This window comes from Pipistrellus kuhlii, unplaced genomic scaffold (genome assembly GCF_014108245.1).
Source record: "Pipistrellus kuhlii isolate mPipKuh1 unplaced genomic scaffold, mPipKuh1.p scaffold_m20_p_4, whole genome shotgun sequence".
NCBI lineage: Eukaryota > Metazoa > Chordata > Mammalia > Chiroptera > Vespertilionidae > Pipistrellus > Pipistrellus kuhlii.
This window is the reverse complement of record NW_023425540.1, coordinates 76,669,283-76,690,210: the sequence shown is the minus strand read 5'-3', so window position 1 is coordinate 76,690,210 and position 20,928 is coordinate 76,669,283. Positions and strand designations below refer to the sequence as shown.

General features: G+C 47.2%; 1 protein-coding gene across 1 annotated transcript in view; it reads right to left on the bottom strand.

Moving 5' to 3' along the window:
• GALNT17 (polypeptide N-acetylgalactosaminyltransferase 17) overlaps nucleotides 1-20,156 on the bottom strand; it is a 392,529-nt gene extending 372,373 nt beyond the window's left edge. Inside the window, exon 1 of the mRNA XM_036409104.2 lies at nucleotides 19,911-20,156. Coding sequence (XP_036264997.1) covers nucleotides 19,911-20,148 — 238 coding nt within the window. The 5' untranslated portion in view covers nucleotides 20,149-20,156. The remainder of the gene's footprint in view (nucleotides 1-19,910) is intronic.
• Nucleotides 20,157-20,928: the final 772 nt, after the last annotated feature.

Below are 20,928 nucleotides of genomic sequence, written 5' to 3'. Positions count from 1 at the left end.
AGAACTAAAAATGCAAATGCAAATAAATAACATTTGGAAAAATAATCAGTCTTACTACCTATCGAGGAAATGCAAGTTAAAATAGGAATATGTGATTATTTAGCAAATTGACAAGGTTTTACAAATTACCTAGTCATTATAAAAGGGGACAGGGCAACACAGGGACTTTCATGCATTGTTGGTAAAATTATAAACTGATACAAACCTAATGGAAACCAGTTTGGCAAGATATAGCAAAAAACCTTTAAAAAACCCATACCTTTTGGCCAAATAAATTACCCATTAGACTATTTCTATCTGATAATGGATTTAAAGATTTGCATATAAAGATGTTCATCACACCATTATTTAGAATAAATTTTTAAAAATATTTTTCCCTGCAATATCCATTTTATTTTTGTTGTTGACGCTATTACAGATGTCCCCCCATTTTCACACCCTTTGCCCACCTCCTCCCAGCCCCCAAGCCTCATTCCCTTTGCCCATAACCACACTTTTTCCTGTGTTCATTGGTTATGCATATATGTTCTTTGGAGAATTCCTTCACCTTCTTTCTACCAGCAGCTCCACCCCTGCCCTCTGACAGCTGTCAATCTGTTCCATGTATCCATGCTTCTGTTTCTATATTTTGCTCAATCTCACTTCTGGGAACATATCCTAAGAATCCTGAAACACCAATTCAAAAGAATATATGTACCCCTATGTTCATAGAAGCATCCTATCTAATAAAGAGGGAATATACTGACTCTCTCACCATCCCAAAGATGGCAGCACCCACAGCCACAAGATGGCAGCGCCCAGTCCTGTCAGCCTTGCCGGGCAGCAGGAGAGTGGCAAGGCTGGACCAGCCCCCAGGTGGGCCTGGCCACTCTGCACACCAGCCTCCAGAGTCCCTCAGTCCCCTCAGCCCCCCAGCCTCTCAGGGGATGCAGGCAAGCCTTATGTTTGTTTTTTCTTTCTTCCTTTCTAATTTCTATTTCCCACTAGGTGCAGGCAAGCCTTGGATAGTGGCTGCCCAGCCACCCAAGGCTGGCTCAAGGTGCAGGCAAGCCTCAGATGGCAGCTGCCCAGCAGCCCAAGGCTGGCCCAAGGCACAGGCAAGTCTCAGATGGCAGCTGCCCAGCCGCACAGGGCTGCCCGAGGCTCAGGTAATCAGGGCCAGCCAAAGCTTGCACTGCCGGCAATGGCAGCAGCAGAGGTGTAATGGGGGCATCGCCTTCCCCTGATCTCTGTGTCACCTCCCGTCTCTGAGGGCTCCCAGACTGTGAGAGGGGGCAGGCCTGGCTGAGGGACGTCCCCTCCAGTGCATGAATGTTCATGCACAATGCCTCCAGTCATTTATAATAGCCAAATCTGAAAACAAGCCAAATGCCCAGTAGTAGATGAGTGAATAAAAAAGCTGTGGTATATTTACACAATGGAATACTACTAGGCTGTAAAAGAAAAGGAAAAAAAAAAAAAAAAAAAGAAGGAAATCTTACTTTTATGAGAGCATGGATAGACCTGGAGATTATTATGCTAAATGAAATAAGATAAATATCATATAATCTCACTTAAATGTGGAATCTAATGAGCAAAATAAACTAACACACACACACAAAAACACAGAATAAATATTTCAAAGCAATCTACATCTCTGTCTATAGTGAAGTGAGACAGTAACTTATGGTAAAACCTCTGCACAAAAATAACTTTCAGCAACTAAAATTAATGACCATAAGGTGTTCAGTAAATGGGAAAATTTACTATTAACAGAAAGCATAGGATACAAACATTTACATATGAGTATGATCTTAAAGGTATAAAAATGTTTATGGGGGGAAAAGCAAAATGCTTGTTACTTTAATGCTGTAAAATTATAAACCTTTCTCTTTTTTTGCTTTCTGATTTCTATTTCCCTCGTTTTCCCGATGAACATGCAAATTTAATACAACAGACACTCTTAACTGATGCACCAGACTGACTGCCACTCTCCATCACCTTTGTGGACCAGAAGGAAGACAGCCGCCAGCACACTGTCAGCTCAGCTGGCAGGCACCCCTCCTATCTGGTCTGCCTGTTTCTGCTCTCACCAGTTGAGTTGTATACCTGCCAACAGTTCGCTGGCTTTTTTTTTTCCTCTTCATGCCAGCTGTGCTTGTTACTATAATTACGTAATTCTATTAAATTACATAAATTGATGACATTATGAGTGAGAAAAGAAAGAGGATTACTGTTGCAGTGAAAACCAAGTTGAATGCTTTAGAATGACTCCACAAGAAAAGCTAAAAAAGAAAGGTATGCAACTAGGTGTGGGCCAAGCAACCATATGAATTTTGGAAAAATGCAGAAGATTTCTGCACACTGCATCACAAAGTTGCCTTCTTAAAACTGAGGCTCTCATGCAACCCAGACTTAAAAAGAGCAGGTCTTGGAAGCAGGAACAATGTCAGAGTGGATCCCTGGGTCCTGCAAGACAGAGCCTCACTGGGAAGAGGTAGCAGGGGAAAGGGTGGAGGAGGTGGGAGTTCCCAGGGCTGAGCTGTGGATAGGCATTGGTGTGAGAGGAAAGACTGAGGTACTGGCCTGAAAAACCAGCAGACTAATAGCACATTAAACTGATTCAGGAAACACCAGAGAAGCAGGTTTTACATGAAAAGGTAAAATGAACAGACCGAAATATATTCTGCCAGATCCAGCTTACCAAACAAAAGACACCGCAGATGGCACGAGATGAAGGCATGGTGTAGGCAGAACAGGAGGCAGCATAAGCCCCAAAGGGGGTGCCAACAGCCTGGGCCAGAGAAGCAAGAACCACAATAACATCTCTTGATCAAGAGGGCAGATCTCATGCTAAGTGTTCTTACCACGGTGAGACAAGAAAGATGATCTGTTTTTGAAGACAGACAGGACACGGGGATCCACTCTGAAATTTTTAAACCTTGACATTAAAGAGTCAAACACCGGTGATAAAGTTAATTAAGTGAGGACAGGAAGGGGAGGGAAGAGGTGAAGAGAGGAGAAGATACAGGGGAGCAGAGGGTTTACATGAAGCCAGAACTATATCATACATCCCACATGAATAAACTTATCTAATCCTCCCAACAGGTTTCATCTAACCCTATGAAGCCAACGATATTTTTACAGTCGAAGACGTTGAAACTAAGGGTGATATCTGCCCTCAGGAAGTAGTGCAGAGGTACGAGGGCTGAAAAGCTTCTGCCAGGAGGAAAGGACTAAGAAGTATGTCAAAGCACAGGTGTCAGTCATCCCAGTGGCTCCCAGCTGCTCACCAAAATCCCCCACTGAGCCTTTGAAGGGAAGGATTTCCAAGTCAAGTCCCACCCTGCATCTGCAAAATGGGAGCCTTCAGGATGAAAGATCTGGGAACTGGCCTCAGGCACAGGAACCACTGGCCTAGTGCAATGGTCGGCAAACTCATTAGTCAACAGAGCCAACTATCAACAGTACAACAATTGAAATTTCTTTTGAGAGCCAAAAACCGACTTCTGCGCATGGGCCACTAAGTTTCAATCGCACTGTACGTGTGCGCCTGCACGTGGTATTTTGTGGAAGAGCCACACTCCAGGGGCCAAAGAGCCACATATGGCTCGCGAGCCGCAGTTTGGCGACCACTGCCTAGTGCATCCTGTGGTCTCCACTAAGTGTGAAAACTGTAGGCTCTGTGCCTTTGTCCAAGTTAACGCTGAAATAAAAAAAATAAAAAAAACGTTCTCGCTGTGGAATAAGTGAGATGTTGATTTATTTCCTCTGTTATAAAACCATAATTCTGACAAGTTCCCTATTTCCAAAAGTACTTAACTAGAATCAAAGAAGTCTGCAGTATTTGTTTAAACTTCTGGAGAGCAGGTGCTCTGTAGCTTTGCCGTGTGTATTTTTGGGAGAAGCACCAAATCCTCCAGGTTCCACAAAAGGCAGGTGATCATTTGTCTCCTGTAGAAGCAGGTTCTGTCAGATGTGCCCTAGAGCAGCGTTTTTCAACCGCTGTTCCGCGGCACAGAGATGTTGACTGGTGTGCCGTAGGTGCAGACAAGACAAGAATTTTATAATTTTTCACTATTTTGTTTACTTAATATTTCATAATAAAGTAATTATAAAATACTTTCTTTGTGTTTATTTGATTCCTATTCAAGAGAATTACTTTATATATAGTCAATATAGGCACAGAGTTAAATTTTTTAACATTTTCTAATGGTGGTGTGCCTCGTGATTTTTTTCATGAAACAAGTGTGCCTTTGCCCAAAAAAGGTTGAAAAACACTGCCCTAGAGGCTGGTAAGGGATCTGAAATAGTGCCATGTTGGAAAGTTTTGGTCCATGAGCCTGGACAGGATGTTGTATGTTACCTAAGTGATGCCTCTTGGGAGGGAGCTATCACAGACCAGCCACCCTTCTTTCTCCCACCTACACACAGAGCAGTGCACAGGGGTCCAGGCCAAGGCAGACACTCAGTTAAAAGACATCTTAAGTCCTTGGCCAACCTAAACCCCTCTTCAATAGTTAGGCTATTACCCATAGCCTATCTGTGGTGTATAAACCCAAGACTTGGGAAAAAAAATATTCATTGCTCACTTTTACACCCATATAAAGTCTTTTTAGCATAGTGCTGGGTACTTTAAGGAAGTGCACAATAAACGTTTACTTAGTATTGTTATATTTATTACTATTAGCACTGTTATCATCATCATTATAATCAGGAACCCATTTTTTATGATTAGGAGGAAAACCACCGCCTTATTAATAAACACGGGGATACCGGCCTAGTATTCCAGTAACTTACTCCTATATAACAAACCACCCCAAAGGTTAGTGGCTTAAAGAACAACTGCATTTCTTTAGCTCATGAACCTGCAATTTGGGCAGGGCGTGGGGTGGGGGCAGCTCCTCTCTGCTCTTGGCACCAGCTGAAGAGGCTCCAGGACAGTGGTGGGTGGGGAGGACTGAAGCTCATGACCCAGCCTCTGGGAAGTCAGGCAACATGGTTTCCATTGAATTCTATCCACCAGAAGCAAGTCATTAAGGCCATCCCATAATAATCTATGGGGAATTTGCCGAAACCGGTTTGGCTCAGTGGTAGAGCGTTGGTCTGCGGACTGAAAGGCCCCAGGTTCGATTCCGGTCAGGGGCATGTACATTGCTTGCGGGTATGCAAGAGGCAGCTGGTCGATGTTTCTCTCTCATCGACATTTCTAACTCTCTATCTCTCTCCCTTCCTCCCTGTAAAAAATCAATAAAATATATTTTAAAAAATAATAATAATAATCTATGGGGAATTAAACTCTACCTTTTGCTGGGAATAGTGTCAAAAAATTTACAGATACATTTTTTAAACCACTACACCCAGGAAAATCATTTCTCATTCCTTTAGACTGAACTTTTTATTGCTGCCAAAAGATCCAAATCTGACCAGTCTGGGCCAGCCATTATTGATAGGAAAAGACACTCTTTCAATCGTCAACTCTACCTATCTGATCTATAAAATTACGGAAGTTGAAAATGCTTTAGATCTTGTCTAGCTTTCACCAGGGAGAAAACTGAGTCCTTGGAGGGGTGGGCAGGGGGATTAAAGGTCTTGCTCCAAGGAGCAGTAATGATTCTGTCTACCACTGCTAGGTGTTAATAAAACCATTTATCAGCATTCTCTTATTATTTACAGGCACACTTCAAAGTATTCTAAAATATCATCTTGCACAGTCTTTATCATATTCATAAGAGCAGCTGATGTCTCTCAGATGGATAAACGGGAGTTCAGCAATGTTATGCGAGTTGCCCCAAATCCAAGCTTTGGCTTAGCTTTAAGTACTAGCCAAAGGAAGTTTGAGATTCCCTGTCTCTAGTGTGAAAGGCCACCCTCAGGCCACTGTTTCGCGCTCCCTGGAGGTCAGCTGGTTAGGGGGATCTTTCTGGCAGCAGACCAGGGCTGCAGTCTCTGGCTCTTGTCTGGAACTCAATGCTATGGAACTTTCTCTAACGAAGATTATGCTTTCAACCCAACCATCCCTGAGAGATACCCATGAACATACAATCTAATGAAAACATGCACCATTAACACTGGTCCTTTCTTGTGGAGAAGAGGAAGGACAGATCCGGATCCCCAGCAGCCTGGGGTTCTCAGAGCCCTGCAGAGGGAGCTGGAGCACCCACAGAGTAGTGGTGCTGGAGCGGCTGCAAGTCTTTCACTGGCTGCAGTGATGCCAAAGGGAGATCTGAGTGAGGAGGACGAGTAGAAGAATTGAGAGCAGCCTACTCTCCCCAAAGGTCTATATGTAAAGGCTACTGGAGAGTAGCAACAGACAAGTGTTTCATCCAAACCACTCATTAGTACCTGCTGTTTAGCTTTTGTTTTCTCCCAAACTGCTCTGTTCAAGTAATCGCAGCCCAAGGATTCTTATATCTTCCTGAGTGTTCACCTTCAGCTAATGAAGGGGGGAGAGGGGAGCTCTTGAAAAGTTATTTCATAAGATGTGTGTGTGTTTTAATAGCATTCTAAGCCCCTATCTTCAAATCTCTTGGAATCAGTTCAGCCGCTGGAAGAAGGGGAGGCAGGAAGCAAGACTGAAGTGGATTTTAAAACAACTTGGCAAATTAGCAAAGTTTTAACATCATTAAAGAGCTCTTAAATATTCTACCCGAACTACATTTTTATCTTGCGAATGCATTTCAGTAATTGCTCTAAAGGAAACTGTGCGACTTTGGCACAAACATAAATGTTTGCATGATTTAAAATGCAGCGGCAGCAAAGATCATGATTTTTTTTTTTAATTGCTAATTCTTAAACTAACCTTTTCGGTTTGTCTCATCTTGAAAAATGCCATTCCCATCAGCAGAAGATGTAGTAAAAGCAATGCATATATTATTTAGTGGTTTATAATTGCAAACAACTTAGCTATGTTTCAATACTTAACTCTCACCTCCAACATGGAGCATAAATAGGATATGATTACAAGCATTCCATCATTCTGTAAATAGAACAATGGAATACTGGGACCTAAGACTATTTTCTTAAAGCCAACAGTAGAGCAGATAGAAAAGCTGGTCTGGAACCAGCAGGCTTTCAATCTACCTTACCCAACCTCAATTATTGTTCCATTCACTCATTATCTGCTGATCATCTTAATCAAGGACAGAAGCCTACAGTAGATAGACAGGCCTGTTACTTGGGTAGACAAGTGTTCTAACCCTGCCTCATCAAATTAGTCAGGATAATTAACACTAGCTGCCATAACAGATGAGCTCCAAGATCTCAATGGCTTAGCATGATGGTCTAATCATGCATGATAGATCCTCCCTTCCTCCAATTGATGGACAGACGTAAACTCCACCTGCAGCCAGACATTCCTGAGCACTGAACCACCAATCAGCACTTGCCAAATACCCTAAGCCCCCGATTCCTAAGTCCCTAGGTCCCTAATCATAGGTCTTACATGAAACCACCAATCAGTGTGTGCTGAGTGCCCTAAGCCCCATCTCTTATCCTCCCCTTTAAAAGTGCTTGTACCCTGGCCCTGGCTCTTTTCTGCTCTCTTCTGCTCTCTCTCTCTGGAAGCAGCCGGCAGTGGCACTCTTCTCTTCAATAAAGCCTGTGTCCTGGCGTCCCGGTCTCCAGCCCCTCTCTATTTCATCTTTTAATGCAAAGAGACATCAAGACAGAGCTAAGAAGGGCAGTACTCTGCTCCATACAGTCATTCAGAGACTAAGGATCATTTTGTATGCCACCGAGTGGTAGACTCTAAGACCATTACAGAAAGGTAAAGGTAAAGGTAAAGGTAAAGGTAAAGGTAAAGGTAAAGGTAAAGGTAAAGGCAAAGGCAAAGGCAAATGTATGGAGGACCCCACAGAGGTTTATGTGGCCAAGCCTGACCATGGCAAACATTACTTCACCCATCTTCCACTGCCCGGAAGTTAGACATATCTCATAGCCACACCTAACTATGGGGCAGACTACAGATTATCTCTGTGTCAAAGAGGAAAAGTCCACGGTGAATACCGTGTTGCCTCTGCCACCCCAACTAGAGACAAGGGTAGCTCTATACTGCCTGTCAGCCTCCCTAATCCAGAATCTGATCTGGTATAAACGATACCATAAAAAGGCCTTGTCCTCCACCTTCAAGGGAGTTCAAACTAAATTTCTACAGAACACAATCAACCCTGGGTCTGTGGCACAGATCAGAATGGTGAACAGCATGAGGGAAAGGGTGGCAAAGGGGTTACCCTGTGAACAACAAAGGAACCACACTGGCCATCTACATTAGCTATATGTGGATATAATCCTTGAAGCCCCCTACACACACTTCTCGACTCGAAACCTCAGGTGGATGGTGTGGTTCCTTTGTAAGGCTTGGTATCCATTGAAAATATGACCATTACAAGCTTATACTGGATCATACCCAATTAAAGCTTGCATGATACCAAAACAACGCATATCTGATTGTAGGGAGGGCACAGGGCTGAAGCCAAGAACAAAGCTTGCCTGAGGCCTCCTGAGAGTTGCCCAGATGAAGAAGAAATTAACAATGTGCTCTTGTCAGCCACTCCTGTTGTGCTAATTTCCTTGTAAATATAAGCAAAGCCTTTTAATTAACTTAATATCAATTTCACTTTTCTCATATTTTGTTCTAATTATGGGCTGGATTTAAAACTCACACAGCATAATATAGAGGCCCAGAATGAACAGCTTTACAACTTTACACACTAGTAACTGCTGAGTATGAGGAAAGGGAGGTTCCCTGCCACCATCCTGTCACTGCATCCCCATGCGTGCCCCTCTCCAAATCCCAGACCAGCTGCTGATGCTGGTCAGGACTGAGGCCCTCTCCCAGCAGTCAGCTTCACAAAGGAAGACCCAGAGAGGCAGCTGGTGGGTGCCTGTTTTGGGTCAGTGTCAGTCTAAGGATAGTGATGTTATCAGCCAGAAGCACCTAGGAGCTCTCGCTGAGCCCCTCCTACCAGCTGCAGCCCCCACAGACATTTCCTTGATCAAAGCCAATGCTGAGGCTGGACTGGCCATTAGAGTTCTTTTTTTTTTTTTTTTTTTTTTAATATATTTTATTGATTTTTTTTTATTGATTTTTTTTTTTACAGAGAGGAAGAGAGATGGATAGAGAGTTAGAAACATCAATGAGAGAGAATCATCAATCAGTTGCCTCTTGCACACCTGTATTGGGGATGTGCCCGCAACCAAGGTGCATGCCCTTGACCGGAATCGAACCTGGCAGGCCGAAGCTCTATCCACTGAGCCAAACCGGTTTTGGCTAGAGTTCTTATTATGAGTACAAGAAGGGAACTTTGAAAAACCAAGGTCATTACTCACAAGTCCTGAAGGGTACACACCCCAGGCCACACAGCAAGGTCAGATAGGGAGGCAAGAGAGCAGGCCTGGGGCTCTGTCTTTATTGGGATCAAGGCTGAGGTGCCCAGGGTTCTGTAAATTCATTCTCGATTGGTGAGTTTAAAACATAAAATTGGGAATTACAGTGCAAGAAAGGAAAAGCAGGGTCACTCAGGAAGTCAGTTATCTGTCACCTAGAGCTTTCCAAAAGAGGAACTTGAAGAGGGGGTGGGTGGGGGGGCTGCCTGGCTCTTTATCTAGTCGTGTAGTTGTCAATATGTTTATTCATGATGGATGTCTCTGAAATGGATGCCTGGGCAAGCTGAAGCTTAACGGCAGGCACTTGCATTTAAATAAATAAAAGCTTATTGTCAGGCAACAGTCATTGTGATTATCCAACCATGTCTCTGGACACCTTATTTATTGCTCAGTTTCAGCTTCCTCATATCAACACATAGCTAACGCAGATGGCCAGAGTGGTTCCTTTGTGTTCAGAGGGTAAGCCCCTTGGCACCCTTCTTCTCATGCTGTTCACCACTTGATCTGTGCCACAGACATGGGGTTGTTTAGTTTGAACTTCCTTGAAGGTAGAGAACAAGGCTTTTTTATGGTATAAAATGGGTAGAATAGTATAAGTAGGTCTCATGTAGAATTAAGGACCATGAAACACTTGCTCAATACAAACACTATGAATAATAAACCATGGTATACATGTATGTGTACAAATATCATGCATTGTATTTCATTGAATCTGTAATGCCTACCACTGTATGTTGTACCATTTTTATGTACCCATAAAGGGAAAAATGCTACTAACTAAAATATGACACACCATTGATCATAAAATGGATCTCAACTTCAGAGATGTAACGAATGTGCGTGTATCATTGACAAAACATGGTTAGATTCATGGCAGTTCCACTCTATGAGATGTCTTCAAGTCAAATCCAACTTAACCAGAATGCCCAAGGGATTGAATATCCTTGTTAATTCAATTCCTTGTAGCAGAATCTTGCTTCATTTTAATATTCATTAAAAATGTAATGGGGGTGTAGAGAAGATGTACATTTCCCAATGCAAATACTATTTCTTCTCTTCTCTTTTGCCTCCACCACACTTAATTTCTCTGGAAAGCAGCTATTTTCTTGAAGGTTGGTCAGATGATGACTGTTTTCTCAACACATGGAAGCCCATCCAGGGACACTTTTGGAAAAGATTTTCTTTCCTGATTAAACAATAGGAGGAAATATGGCCAGTGGTATACCAGTAATAATTCCTGTGCTGTGTAAGGATGCAATGACTGGGACTATAGCAGCCTTCTTGTAACCATGAAGAACAGTTCAAGAGAAATGATATTATAATGTCATCATAATGACCTCATGACTCTGGGTCAATCCTACCACTACTTCTGGGCTTGTTAAGTGAGAAAAAGTTACCTGCTTGTGAATTAATCCCTAAATGACCTATAGAGGGATTTTTTAAAAAATGAAAAAATCTACTCTCTTGAAAACTATTGGGTCCTACTATGTAAACAATTTGTGTTAATGCAAGGCACAGATCAACAAAGGCTAAAAGGAGACCCATGCGAAGTTCAGTCTAAAGTTCAGAGAAGGAACAATTAATTCTGACAAGGTGGCCAGGGGAGGTTTTGGGGAATAAAGGGCTTCAGAATAGGGTCCTTGGAGAATGCATGAGGTTTTAATAAGACGGGTAGAGGCATATTATTCATAATCTGAAAGTTAACGGACCCTGAAGTCATGTATCTCTCATTTTTACATGCATGAGCTTTGGTCAGAAACAGAGTAGAACTGGAACTTCGGTTTCCTGACCATGTAGTAGTTAGTACTTTTTCAACCAGGAAGGGACAGCGCCTAACAAGCCATGCATAACCATTACGCACCCCTCGGTGAACACTAATCACACAATTAGCCATTGTATCTGAGACCGGGATGGAAGGAGGCCCTTGTGGAACCCTGCTCCCTATTAACTGTCAGCTCGCTCATGTGCCGGTGTCTGGATGCTGCCTGTAATTACGGCAGAGGTTTATTACTCATGCATGCAAGGCTGAGGCTCAGCCATGACAGGAACATTATTAAAAGCAAAAACTTCTCTATCAGTGGCTAAGCCGATTGTCATCCACATGTCAGAACAGTCTAAAGACCTGTGAGGAGCAATAATGAAGGCAGAGGATGGTCTTTCAACCAAGTGAGTCCTGCATTTTTTTTCTAAAAGTATTACAGGCATCAGGAAAGGAGGGAGAAAGAAAGGGAGCAACAGAGGAAATGAGGGAGGAAAGGGGGAGAGGGAGGAGGGGAGAGGGAGAGGGTCCCGGGTCTCCTGTTTGGGAGGGAGAGGGGAGAATGACAATTTATCTGCTCTTTTGTAGCTATTACCCTTGGTCAAAGGCTAACCCATGGGAGCTGGGTCCCCTGAACTTCTGAATTCCATCTTCTGACCCCTCAGCAGCTGCTGAGGAGGCAGGTCCTGCCCTGCAACATGACATGAGGGATGAAACCAGAAAGGGCAGAAGGACCCAGATGCCTGACAGTAGCCTCAGAGGCAGACCCATATGGTGGCTGCAGCAGCCATTGCTGGGACAAAGCTTGGTTTGGAGAGAGAATGGCTCTGCTCTCCTCACCAGGGCCTCCCACAGAACCCTCCCGCCTTCCCACTTCTCTTTGGGTGGGAAGGGGATGGGGGCAGAAAGTGACACATCATCAAGTGCTGGACTAGCCGGGCTCTGCTAAGTCTGCAGAGCCTGCATCGTCCAGGCGCCAACCCCTGCCATGAGGTGGGCCTTCCTCTGGAATAACTTCCTCAGAGAACGATAGGAGGCCAAAAGTCATGTGCAGAGTTACACAGAAAGCTAACAAGAAACCTGCCTGTCCCTGGACCCATTTTCCTCAGCTCATCAGAGCATCACTGTGTGGGTGGAGGAGAGGACGCAGAGGTGAGGACCGTGAAGGAGCTGGCAAGGAAACTCCTGCCAGGCTCACCATGGGACGGGCTGTCCAGGCTAACATGGAAGGATGGAGCCGCTGGAGCTAGAGAAAGGGTGTGGCTGGGGGGCTGGGTGCCTTCATGAAGTTGGGGGCGGGGCTGGCAAGCTGGAGGGGAGCACTCAGGTCAGAGTTCCTGAGGGCTGATTCAGATTTTCCAAAGGGAGCAGTTATCTTAGCTAGGGATGTGGCGGCCAAGGAAGGAGCTCTGAAGTGAGATGCACCTGGATTCACTGAAGGTCCTGAACCAGAGGCTCAGCTGGGCCAGTGACGCCAACACTTTATACCCACTCCTATGTTCTAACCACTGTCCTACCTGTCCACATACACTGAACCCCAACATCAGGTCCAAGATGGCCTCATTACTTGTCTCCTATGATTCATGTGTCAAAACTGCTGAGTTCTCCTGTTCAACACTCATTGGTTAAGCACCTACTGTGTACAAGTTCAAGCCTCACCCTTCCATATTCATTCTAATATTCTTCTGGGACCTAGTATATCCTACAAACCTATCTTTCCAACTAGACCACAAGTGTCTAGTTGGGCATAAAGTCTGCACCTCTCTGTAATTCCAGCCCACACCTCACAGTGGAGCAGGGCTCGCTAACAGGTGTGAAGGACCCACATACTCTGTAACGGGACTTGACATATATAGGCTGTCATTTCTTCTCTTAGGCCTCAAAAGTGATCACCCGAAGGCATCATCATTACTAAGTGGAAAAGGTGTGTTAGGGGTTGTAGGGATTCGAAAGGAGAAAGAAAGAGAGCTCAGCCTCAACACACACACAAAGAGAGAAGGGTCCTAAGTTAATTCAGAGTCTAAGCAAGTCAAAGGGAAAGGGCCTCCTCCTACCTCTCGAGATTTCTATCCCAGGTGGCAATGGCCACACTCTGCCACAATGCAGTGCTAGCTTTCACGCATTCATTCCAGGAAGATTTGCTAAGCAACTACTATGAGCCAAAGCAGTTCTCAGCATCAGGACTGTGACAGGGAGCAGGCACGCAAGGTCCCTACCTTCAAGCAGTTGGCATTCTCCCAGCTGCTAGGCATCTGGCCCTATGCCTCTTGCTGGTCATTTTGGATCCCGATCCATCCTGACTTAGAACAACCCCACTGCGCAGTGGAGAAGTGAAGTGATCCGCCCAAGGTTACAACAGAATTCAAACCCAGTCTGCCTGGTGCCCAACAACCTTCCTTCTAATATTTTATTCTTAAGGACTGTCTAATCTTAGGTCCTCCCTCCATTTGATATGGGCCTCGCTGTGCCCACACCCCTTCTCCCCCTTGTCACTGTTAGCTCCAATTACAGAGCCTTCTTCCTGTCCACAAAGGACACTCCCAATTTGGCAACACCAAAGGTCAGGGGGTTGGATTTCCTCCTGGAGAATGGCACTGGCGGCCTCTCCTGGATACCCATGGGCTGGGCAGGCAGCAGCTGCCCACCCCCACTCCGACCCCCTGGGGAGGGCACCTGCAGCACACATACTGGCCAATCCAGATGTGCCTGCATCTGAGGGCTTTCCAAAAATTGCATTCCCCTTCTCTCTGGGAGGGACTTGCTTCCACCAGACACTATCCGTCTGTCGATGGTAAATGAAGAGAGCCTCCCTCCAGAGCCCAGGCCCCACACCTGGGCCACAGGCTGCCACAGAGCCCTGTGGGGGCCTGCAGGCAGACCGTGGAGGCAGGCACTGCCCTGGTTTCCTGCTGATGCTCATTGCAGTGATGGATTTTCATACCACCATGGCCCTCTGGGCCTCCGTTACTTCCTTCTTATAGGAAATGCTGGCATCATCCAGCTGGGTAGTGTCTATAGGACCACATCTATATCCTGGCAGGAAAGCAGAAACAGCTGTGGGTCAACTCTGGTCTCATGAACAGATGCTTTCAAACACCGTCCCTCTCTCTCTGACCCCACCCTGGATGCCTGTCCAGTAAATCTCTATCACTGTCTCTCTGCACCAACTCACTTTCCCTGTCTGGAGGGTTTGGCTTATGTATCCGGCTGGGTGGGCTGCACCTGGTTATCTGGGGACATCTTGGTTTTCTGCAGCTCAGACTCCGGCCTTGTCTGCCTATGTGGCTTGGGGGCAGGAGTAGGACAGGTAATTCTGACTTTTCTCCATTCCGACAAAGATTTTCAATTTCTTCAAGCAACTCTGCTTCTATTCAATATCCTTCTGAAATCTAAATTTGGAACCTAACCTGAATCGATTGAATTTCCACTTACGACAGAGCTGCCCTAGGCTTACTGAACCAAGTAGTGACATGTGTCTTTCCAATTCATTGCACAGGGGCTCTGGTGAGGGACAGGGTCACCAGCCAGAGCTCGGGGCTTGCTTATGTGGGGCCAGGGAAACACCACACCCCTCCACTGTCTTCCCCTGACTCCTCAGGAGGTGCTGGATTGGGGACAAGGAGAGGGGGATTGAAGAATCTTAGCTCTGCCCTTCACTGGCTGGTCATCCAAGCTAAGTCACATCCTATCAATTTCTCACCTTCCCTGGCTCTAAAATGAGAGAAACAAATAACTTCCTCCGAGGAAGTCATGTACAGAGTTACACAGGAATCTAACGAGAAACCTGCCTGTCCCTGGGTCCATTTTCCTAAGGCAGCTACAAAACCACCATGTTGCCATTTAAAAAACAGTTTCACACATTCTGTATGAATTTATTCTGGTTTTCCAAATTTTTTACAATAGGAATTTTACTCTACAGAAAAGGGAACATAAAACAATATTCATGTTATAAAATTACATATTCAAAGAAAACATACTAAAACATGCTGCTCCCTAACCTGGCTGACTCCATCACTTCCAAGCTCCTCAGAAGGACTGGGTGCCCTTCAGACAAGAAAGTTAAGGACCAGAGCAGCCTCAAGATGGTACAGGCAGACAAGATGGTATAGGCAAGCAAGATGATACAGGCAAGATGGCTCCTCACACTCAGTTTTTCCATCTAAGTCTTCCCACCCCCTTCCCCTCACCATATCTACCCAACCCAACTCAGCCTTTGTAGCATTGAGGTTATTTCCTTTGTGGCTATCAATTATCTCCTAAAACTAGCTCACATCCAATCAATCAACCAATAAACCTTGACATTATGGTCAAGGTGCAATGGCATTTGCTGATCCTATAAATTAAGGACAGGCACCTACAGTAGATAGTGTGGCCTGTCACTTAGGGAATCAAGTGTTCTAACAGTACCTAATCAAAGCAGGGTAATTAGCACTAGCTGCTGTAATAGATAAGCTCCAAAATCTCAATGGGTTAGCATGATGGCCCAATGCACAGAGACATCAAGACAGAGCCAGTGCAGTCATTCAGGGACTAAGGATCATTTTGTATGCCACCAAGAGGTGGACTCTAAGGCCACCACATACAGGTAAAGAGAGAAAGCAATGAGGATCCCACATGAGTTTATGTGGGATAGAGGTGGTATCAAAAAATCCAAACTATGGTACAAAGGTCACTGATAGCTGAGCCTCAGCCAACTTGGAGCAGGAAGAGCTCAGACCTTGTGTCCTGGCACAAGTTCCCCACCCACGGCTCATGACCTTGAGCCAAGCTTTAAAGAAGGAATGTAGAAAGGGGCAGGGAGAGACAACCAGGATACCTAGCCCTTCTCAAAGACTGGGGCTGAAATGTGGAGGCTATAATCTGAAGGCAAATGAGAGGTATTGCAGCAAGTGGATCAGTCTGGCTCAAAGAGGCAGAGGACACTGAAGCAAGGGTGGGAACGTGGGAGATGGGGACTGGAGCAGGCTGTGGCAGGTCCTGGCTGTCAGCCTCCAGGCCTGACCATGACCCCTCAGGAAACAGAGAACCCCTGGAAGGTGTGGGACCTTTAGGAGGTGGTGCTTTCCACTCGGATAGCTGGAACTACGCATGCTCAGGAAAGAGAGGGGTGAGAGACCAGAGGCAGGGCTCTGGGTTAGAGGGTACTGCCATAAAGGTCAGGGTCAACAATGGGGCCTCATTGAAAGAATGGAAGAGCAGATACAAGAAAGCATCTAGAGAGAAAACACTAATTCATCTCTGTGTGCTCTTTCCTCCAATACCAACATCTCCACTGTCACTTTAAAATGTCCTTTTCAGCCTGGATTAAGACAAACGAAAACATTAACAATTACAACCTGTAACTGTTTTTCCAAAAGGCAGGATTCGAAACCTTGGTACCAAGAGTCTTGGCAGAGAGATAAATCCTGAGGATATCTGAGTCATCCAGGTGCCCCAGCCCAGGGGGCCCCGTCAGAACCCCCAAGGAAACCTGTTCTTGAGAGAGCACCGGGACTGCCTGGAGCCCTCCAGGAGTCCCTGCTGTTGGGACTTCGTAAGAGTTCACAGGAAAGGTTTAAGAAATATGGAAAATTTTAAAATACCGGCTCCTGCCCTAGCCAGTTTGGCTCGGTGGATAGAGCATCGGCCTGCAGATTGAGGGATCCTGGGTTCGATTCCAGTCAAGGGCACATGCCCGAGTTGCGGGCTCAATTCCCAGTGTGGGGCATGCAGGAGGCAGCCGATCAATGATTCCCTCTCATCATTGATGCTTCTATCTCTCTCTCCCTCTTTCTTTTTCTCTGAAATCAATAAAGAAATTAAATATATATATACTAGCTCCCACTTTGTACCCGAGGGGCTGGACCCAAGTGGCCTTGTTTCTACTATATGCCCAGTGCCTGGCTCTCCCAGGCCCCCCATAATCCTGAGGAACAAAGAATGCCAAAGTCAAGGTTTCCCTCTTCTCCTTCAGTAGGAACAGATGGAACAGGCTACAAAGCAAATGGACACAGCAATACAGGCCCCATCACTCAGGCACCGGGAAACCTCTCCTCCCTTCACCAGCCTCCCACTGCAGCAGGTGGCCCCTGCAGGCCTAGCACCTCAGCAGGCAGGACACCAGCACCCAAAGCAAGCACAGGCAGAGGAGAGAGTGCTGGAGGGTGGGGTGGAGAGGGGTGGGTTCCTTCCATATCACAACTTTCCCCTGCTCTCCTCCTCCAGGCTTCATGTCACTACAAATTAAACTCTGCAGCGGGAGGATAACATCTACCTAGTTGCAGCTTGAATTCCTGGCTTGCCCGGGAAAAGATCTCAACCCTGCTTTCCTGCCAGCTCTTCCTCGGAGACTGCAAGGCAAGAAAACTCAGCCTTCCCACTCCTGGCACCTGACCCAGCCAGTCCCAAGCACAGGGTACCCCTACTCTCCCCCACGGAGTCACTTGCATGGCAGAAGCCAGACCCTCAGCCCATCTGAAGCAAGCTCTTGCTTCTCAGAAGTCCCCACCCCCACCCCAGTGTTGGCACACAAATGGTTTTTCCTCTTTGCTTTGCTTGATGCAGGCAGCAGAGTAGAGGGCAGGGGACCATGGGCCAGGCCACAAGCTTGTCAGAGATGTAAAATCTCAGGCCCTCACCCCAGATCTACGGAATCAGAGACTCTGAGGGTGGGGCCCGAAATGTGTCTTCACAGGCCCTCTCTGTGGGGCCTCACGGAAAGAAGGGAAGAACAGATACAAGAAAGCATCTAGAGGGAAAGACTGAGACTCACTGGTGCAACAGCTAAGAACCTCAATTCCGGAATCAGAGTATCTGAGTTCAAGTCCCAGCTCTATAAGCTCGATTGGGTGGCTGACTGTAAGCAAGCTAACTGGAGTGAAGAGAGAGCACCTATCTCCTAGAGTTGCGGTAAAGACTAAATGAGCCCTGGGTGTCATTTAGGAAATACCTTTTGGAATTGTATTCTTCCTTTTGGGATATTTATGGGTGCATGACTATATCGTATTTAGTTTCCTAATTAAAACCAATACTGAAACAGCTTGTGTCTTGAATGCAGCTGGACAGTGAGGGAGCTCAGGCTATGTTGCACTCTCTCTTTTGGGTTCTATGGGTACCTCTATAGCAGGTATCTGGGTAGAATAATAAGGCCCTCCCCATAAGCTTCTAATTCCTCCAGAAATGAGCTGTGGGTAGTAATTTTGTGACACTCAGGAGATGAGTTTCCTCACGACCGCTCAGCAGGCTATATGGAGAGTCAGGCCACAATGTCTGTGAGGGACTGGGAGGGCTGCAGCTTCCCACAGCAGAGGTAAGTTCAAGGACCCTGGGTACTTGTTGAATGATACAGAGAATACCATTCTTTCAGAGATCTGCCCACATCCCACCCAGAAGGACCCAGAAAGGATTACTGGAAAACAGTCTGGTGTCATTCTTCTCCCTGCCGCCAGCCTGGTCTCTCACTCTAATTGCAGGGAAGACAATGGAGTCAGTTCTTCCTAACGTAGAATCCTCTTGTCATCAAACTTAAAACTGCTTATAATTAGGAAGAGACGGTAAATAGAAGTTGTCAAGAACATAGGCTCTGTGGTCAACCAGACAATGGGCTCTGATTCCAGACCTTACCCCTGACTAGCTACAGGACACCAGGCAACTTAGTCAAACTCTCCAAGCCTTCTTTTCTCAATAGCTGATTGTGGGGACGGCATTCAATGCACTTATGACATCTCTGCACAGCATCTGGAACACAGCAAGAATTCTACCAATTATTGTAATCATTATCTTTGTGATTATCTCTAATTCTGGAACTAACATGAGAACTTGTGTTAGAAACTCAGGAAGGGAGGTGGCAGCCTTAGATCTGCCTCAGATAGCGGCTATGCAAGCCCTGGAGTATGCAAGCCTTACCTGAGTAGGGAATTCTCAACCTGACTAGTGTACAATGACTTGTCAGTCCCTGGACCAGATGTAACCAGAGCACTTTAAATATCTCTCGTCTCCTAAAGCACTGAAGAGAACATTTTAGATGGGACAGATTCAGGAAGTCATCACTTCACGTCATGGATAGATCCTATGACTTTAAGAAGACTGGCATAACGAAACCAATTTTATCACAAGCTAATTGATATGAGCAAGAGCTAAGTTTCCTCAGCATCTCATCAACGTTTTAGGAAATGAGGTTGAACGAATTCAAGTTATTGGGGGACCTGCTGTAATTGGATGGCGCACCTCGCTTTACACTATAAAAACCTGTTTCCAGGAACACCAAGAACTTTAACATCGCCCCCGGGCATTTCTCTGGGCGAAGCCAGGTGTGTCTTTAATAGCAGCCTCCCCCTGGGCTGCGAAATGGAGGAGGAGTATCATTATTAGCTGTGCAGCCCGCCTCCTCCAACTTACGACCCAAGCACACTAGCTCCAGACCTGAGGCCTTGACTTTGTAAACATTAAAGCCCACCAAAGTCCCTCCCAGTCAGACTCCACCAAACGCTAAACTGTAAGACTATTTTCTTCCTCTAAGTCACTTGGCCACGGGACTGGTTTCTGCACTTGGGATTCAGTCGCCAGGTAATGATTCCTGCACGTCCCTGAACGCGGGAACCAGCGGTAGGGACACGTTTCCACAATAAAAGCAAACTTATGGGGAATTCATTCCAGCAGCCCTGGCCTCTTGGCCAAGGCAGGGCAGAAAGGGTAAGAAGAGGGAGCGCGCGGGAGCCGGGAGGTGTGGGGCTCCCCCAAACCGCGCGCAAGCCAAGGCCCCCACGGGGTTTACCGAAGCCCCGTGGGCGCTGGCGCGCGTCCTTACCATTCAGCTGCCGGTAGACGATGTCCTCCAGCAGCGAGAGGCGCTTCAGGACCGCGTCCTGGATGGGGCTGGCGCCGTGCGCGCTCAGGTTGGCCGCCTCAGCGCGCGGCCGAATCTCGTGGAAGGCATCTCCGCTGCGCACCGCGATGGGCCGGCACTTGGCCAGGAAGAGCACGAAGCCGGCCACCGCTATCAAGTTCAACACCAGCAGCACTTTGACTCTTCTCAGTGAAGCCATCAAACACCCCCGACCGGCCCTCGCCCCGGACCCGTGTGCCCTTTCTGGCTCTGGCTCCGGCGAGGCAGGCGCGGGGCAACCGGGACCGTGAGAGCCTCACACTCCACACACTCCGGGTGGACAGCGAGAATCCCAGCCGCTCCCGCCGGCCCCACAGAGCGGATGCTCCAGCGGCCGAGACGGTGGAGAGAGCAGGGCGCTCAGGGGGAGGGCCAAATCGCTCACTTGGAAGCCTTGAGGGTGCAGAAGTGCTCCCGGATCCGCCTGCGTACACTCCACGGCGCGCGGCCCCTTCCAGGCGCCCGGGCTTCTCGGCGAAGGGCCGGAGATCGGGGGCCTCTCCTCCGCACCAGCAAGTGGTCCGTCGCTGGCACTCGGGCCTCCGGGACTGGGGCGGCGGCAGCAGGAGACCTCCGTGGCTAGCGGGCCAGCAGGCGGGGCTGCCCGGCGCCGGGGCGGGGACGGCGCGCAGGTGCCGGGCTCTGGGTTCGTGGTCCGCCCCCGGAGAAGCGCGCCTCCCCTCCTCGGGCGGCACCGCCACCACCCGAGTCCGCAGGCAGCCGGCTGTAGCGCCCGCGCCCCGCGGTCTTCAGCCCCGGACCCGCTCCCCCCCGGGGCGGGTGCCTTTGTTCCGCTCACAAACCCGCTTCATCACGCCGGGCGGGGGGAAGGCAAGCCCGCGCGCCCGGCGCCCGCATCCTCCTGGGGGGCTCCGCAGTCAGGCTCAAGTCTCAATGACTCTCAAAGTGGGAACAGTACTAGGGGGTGGGAGGGGTGGGT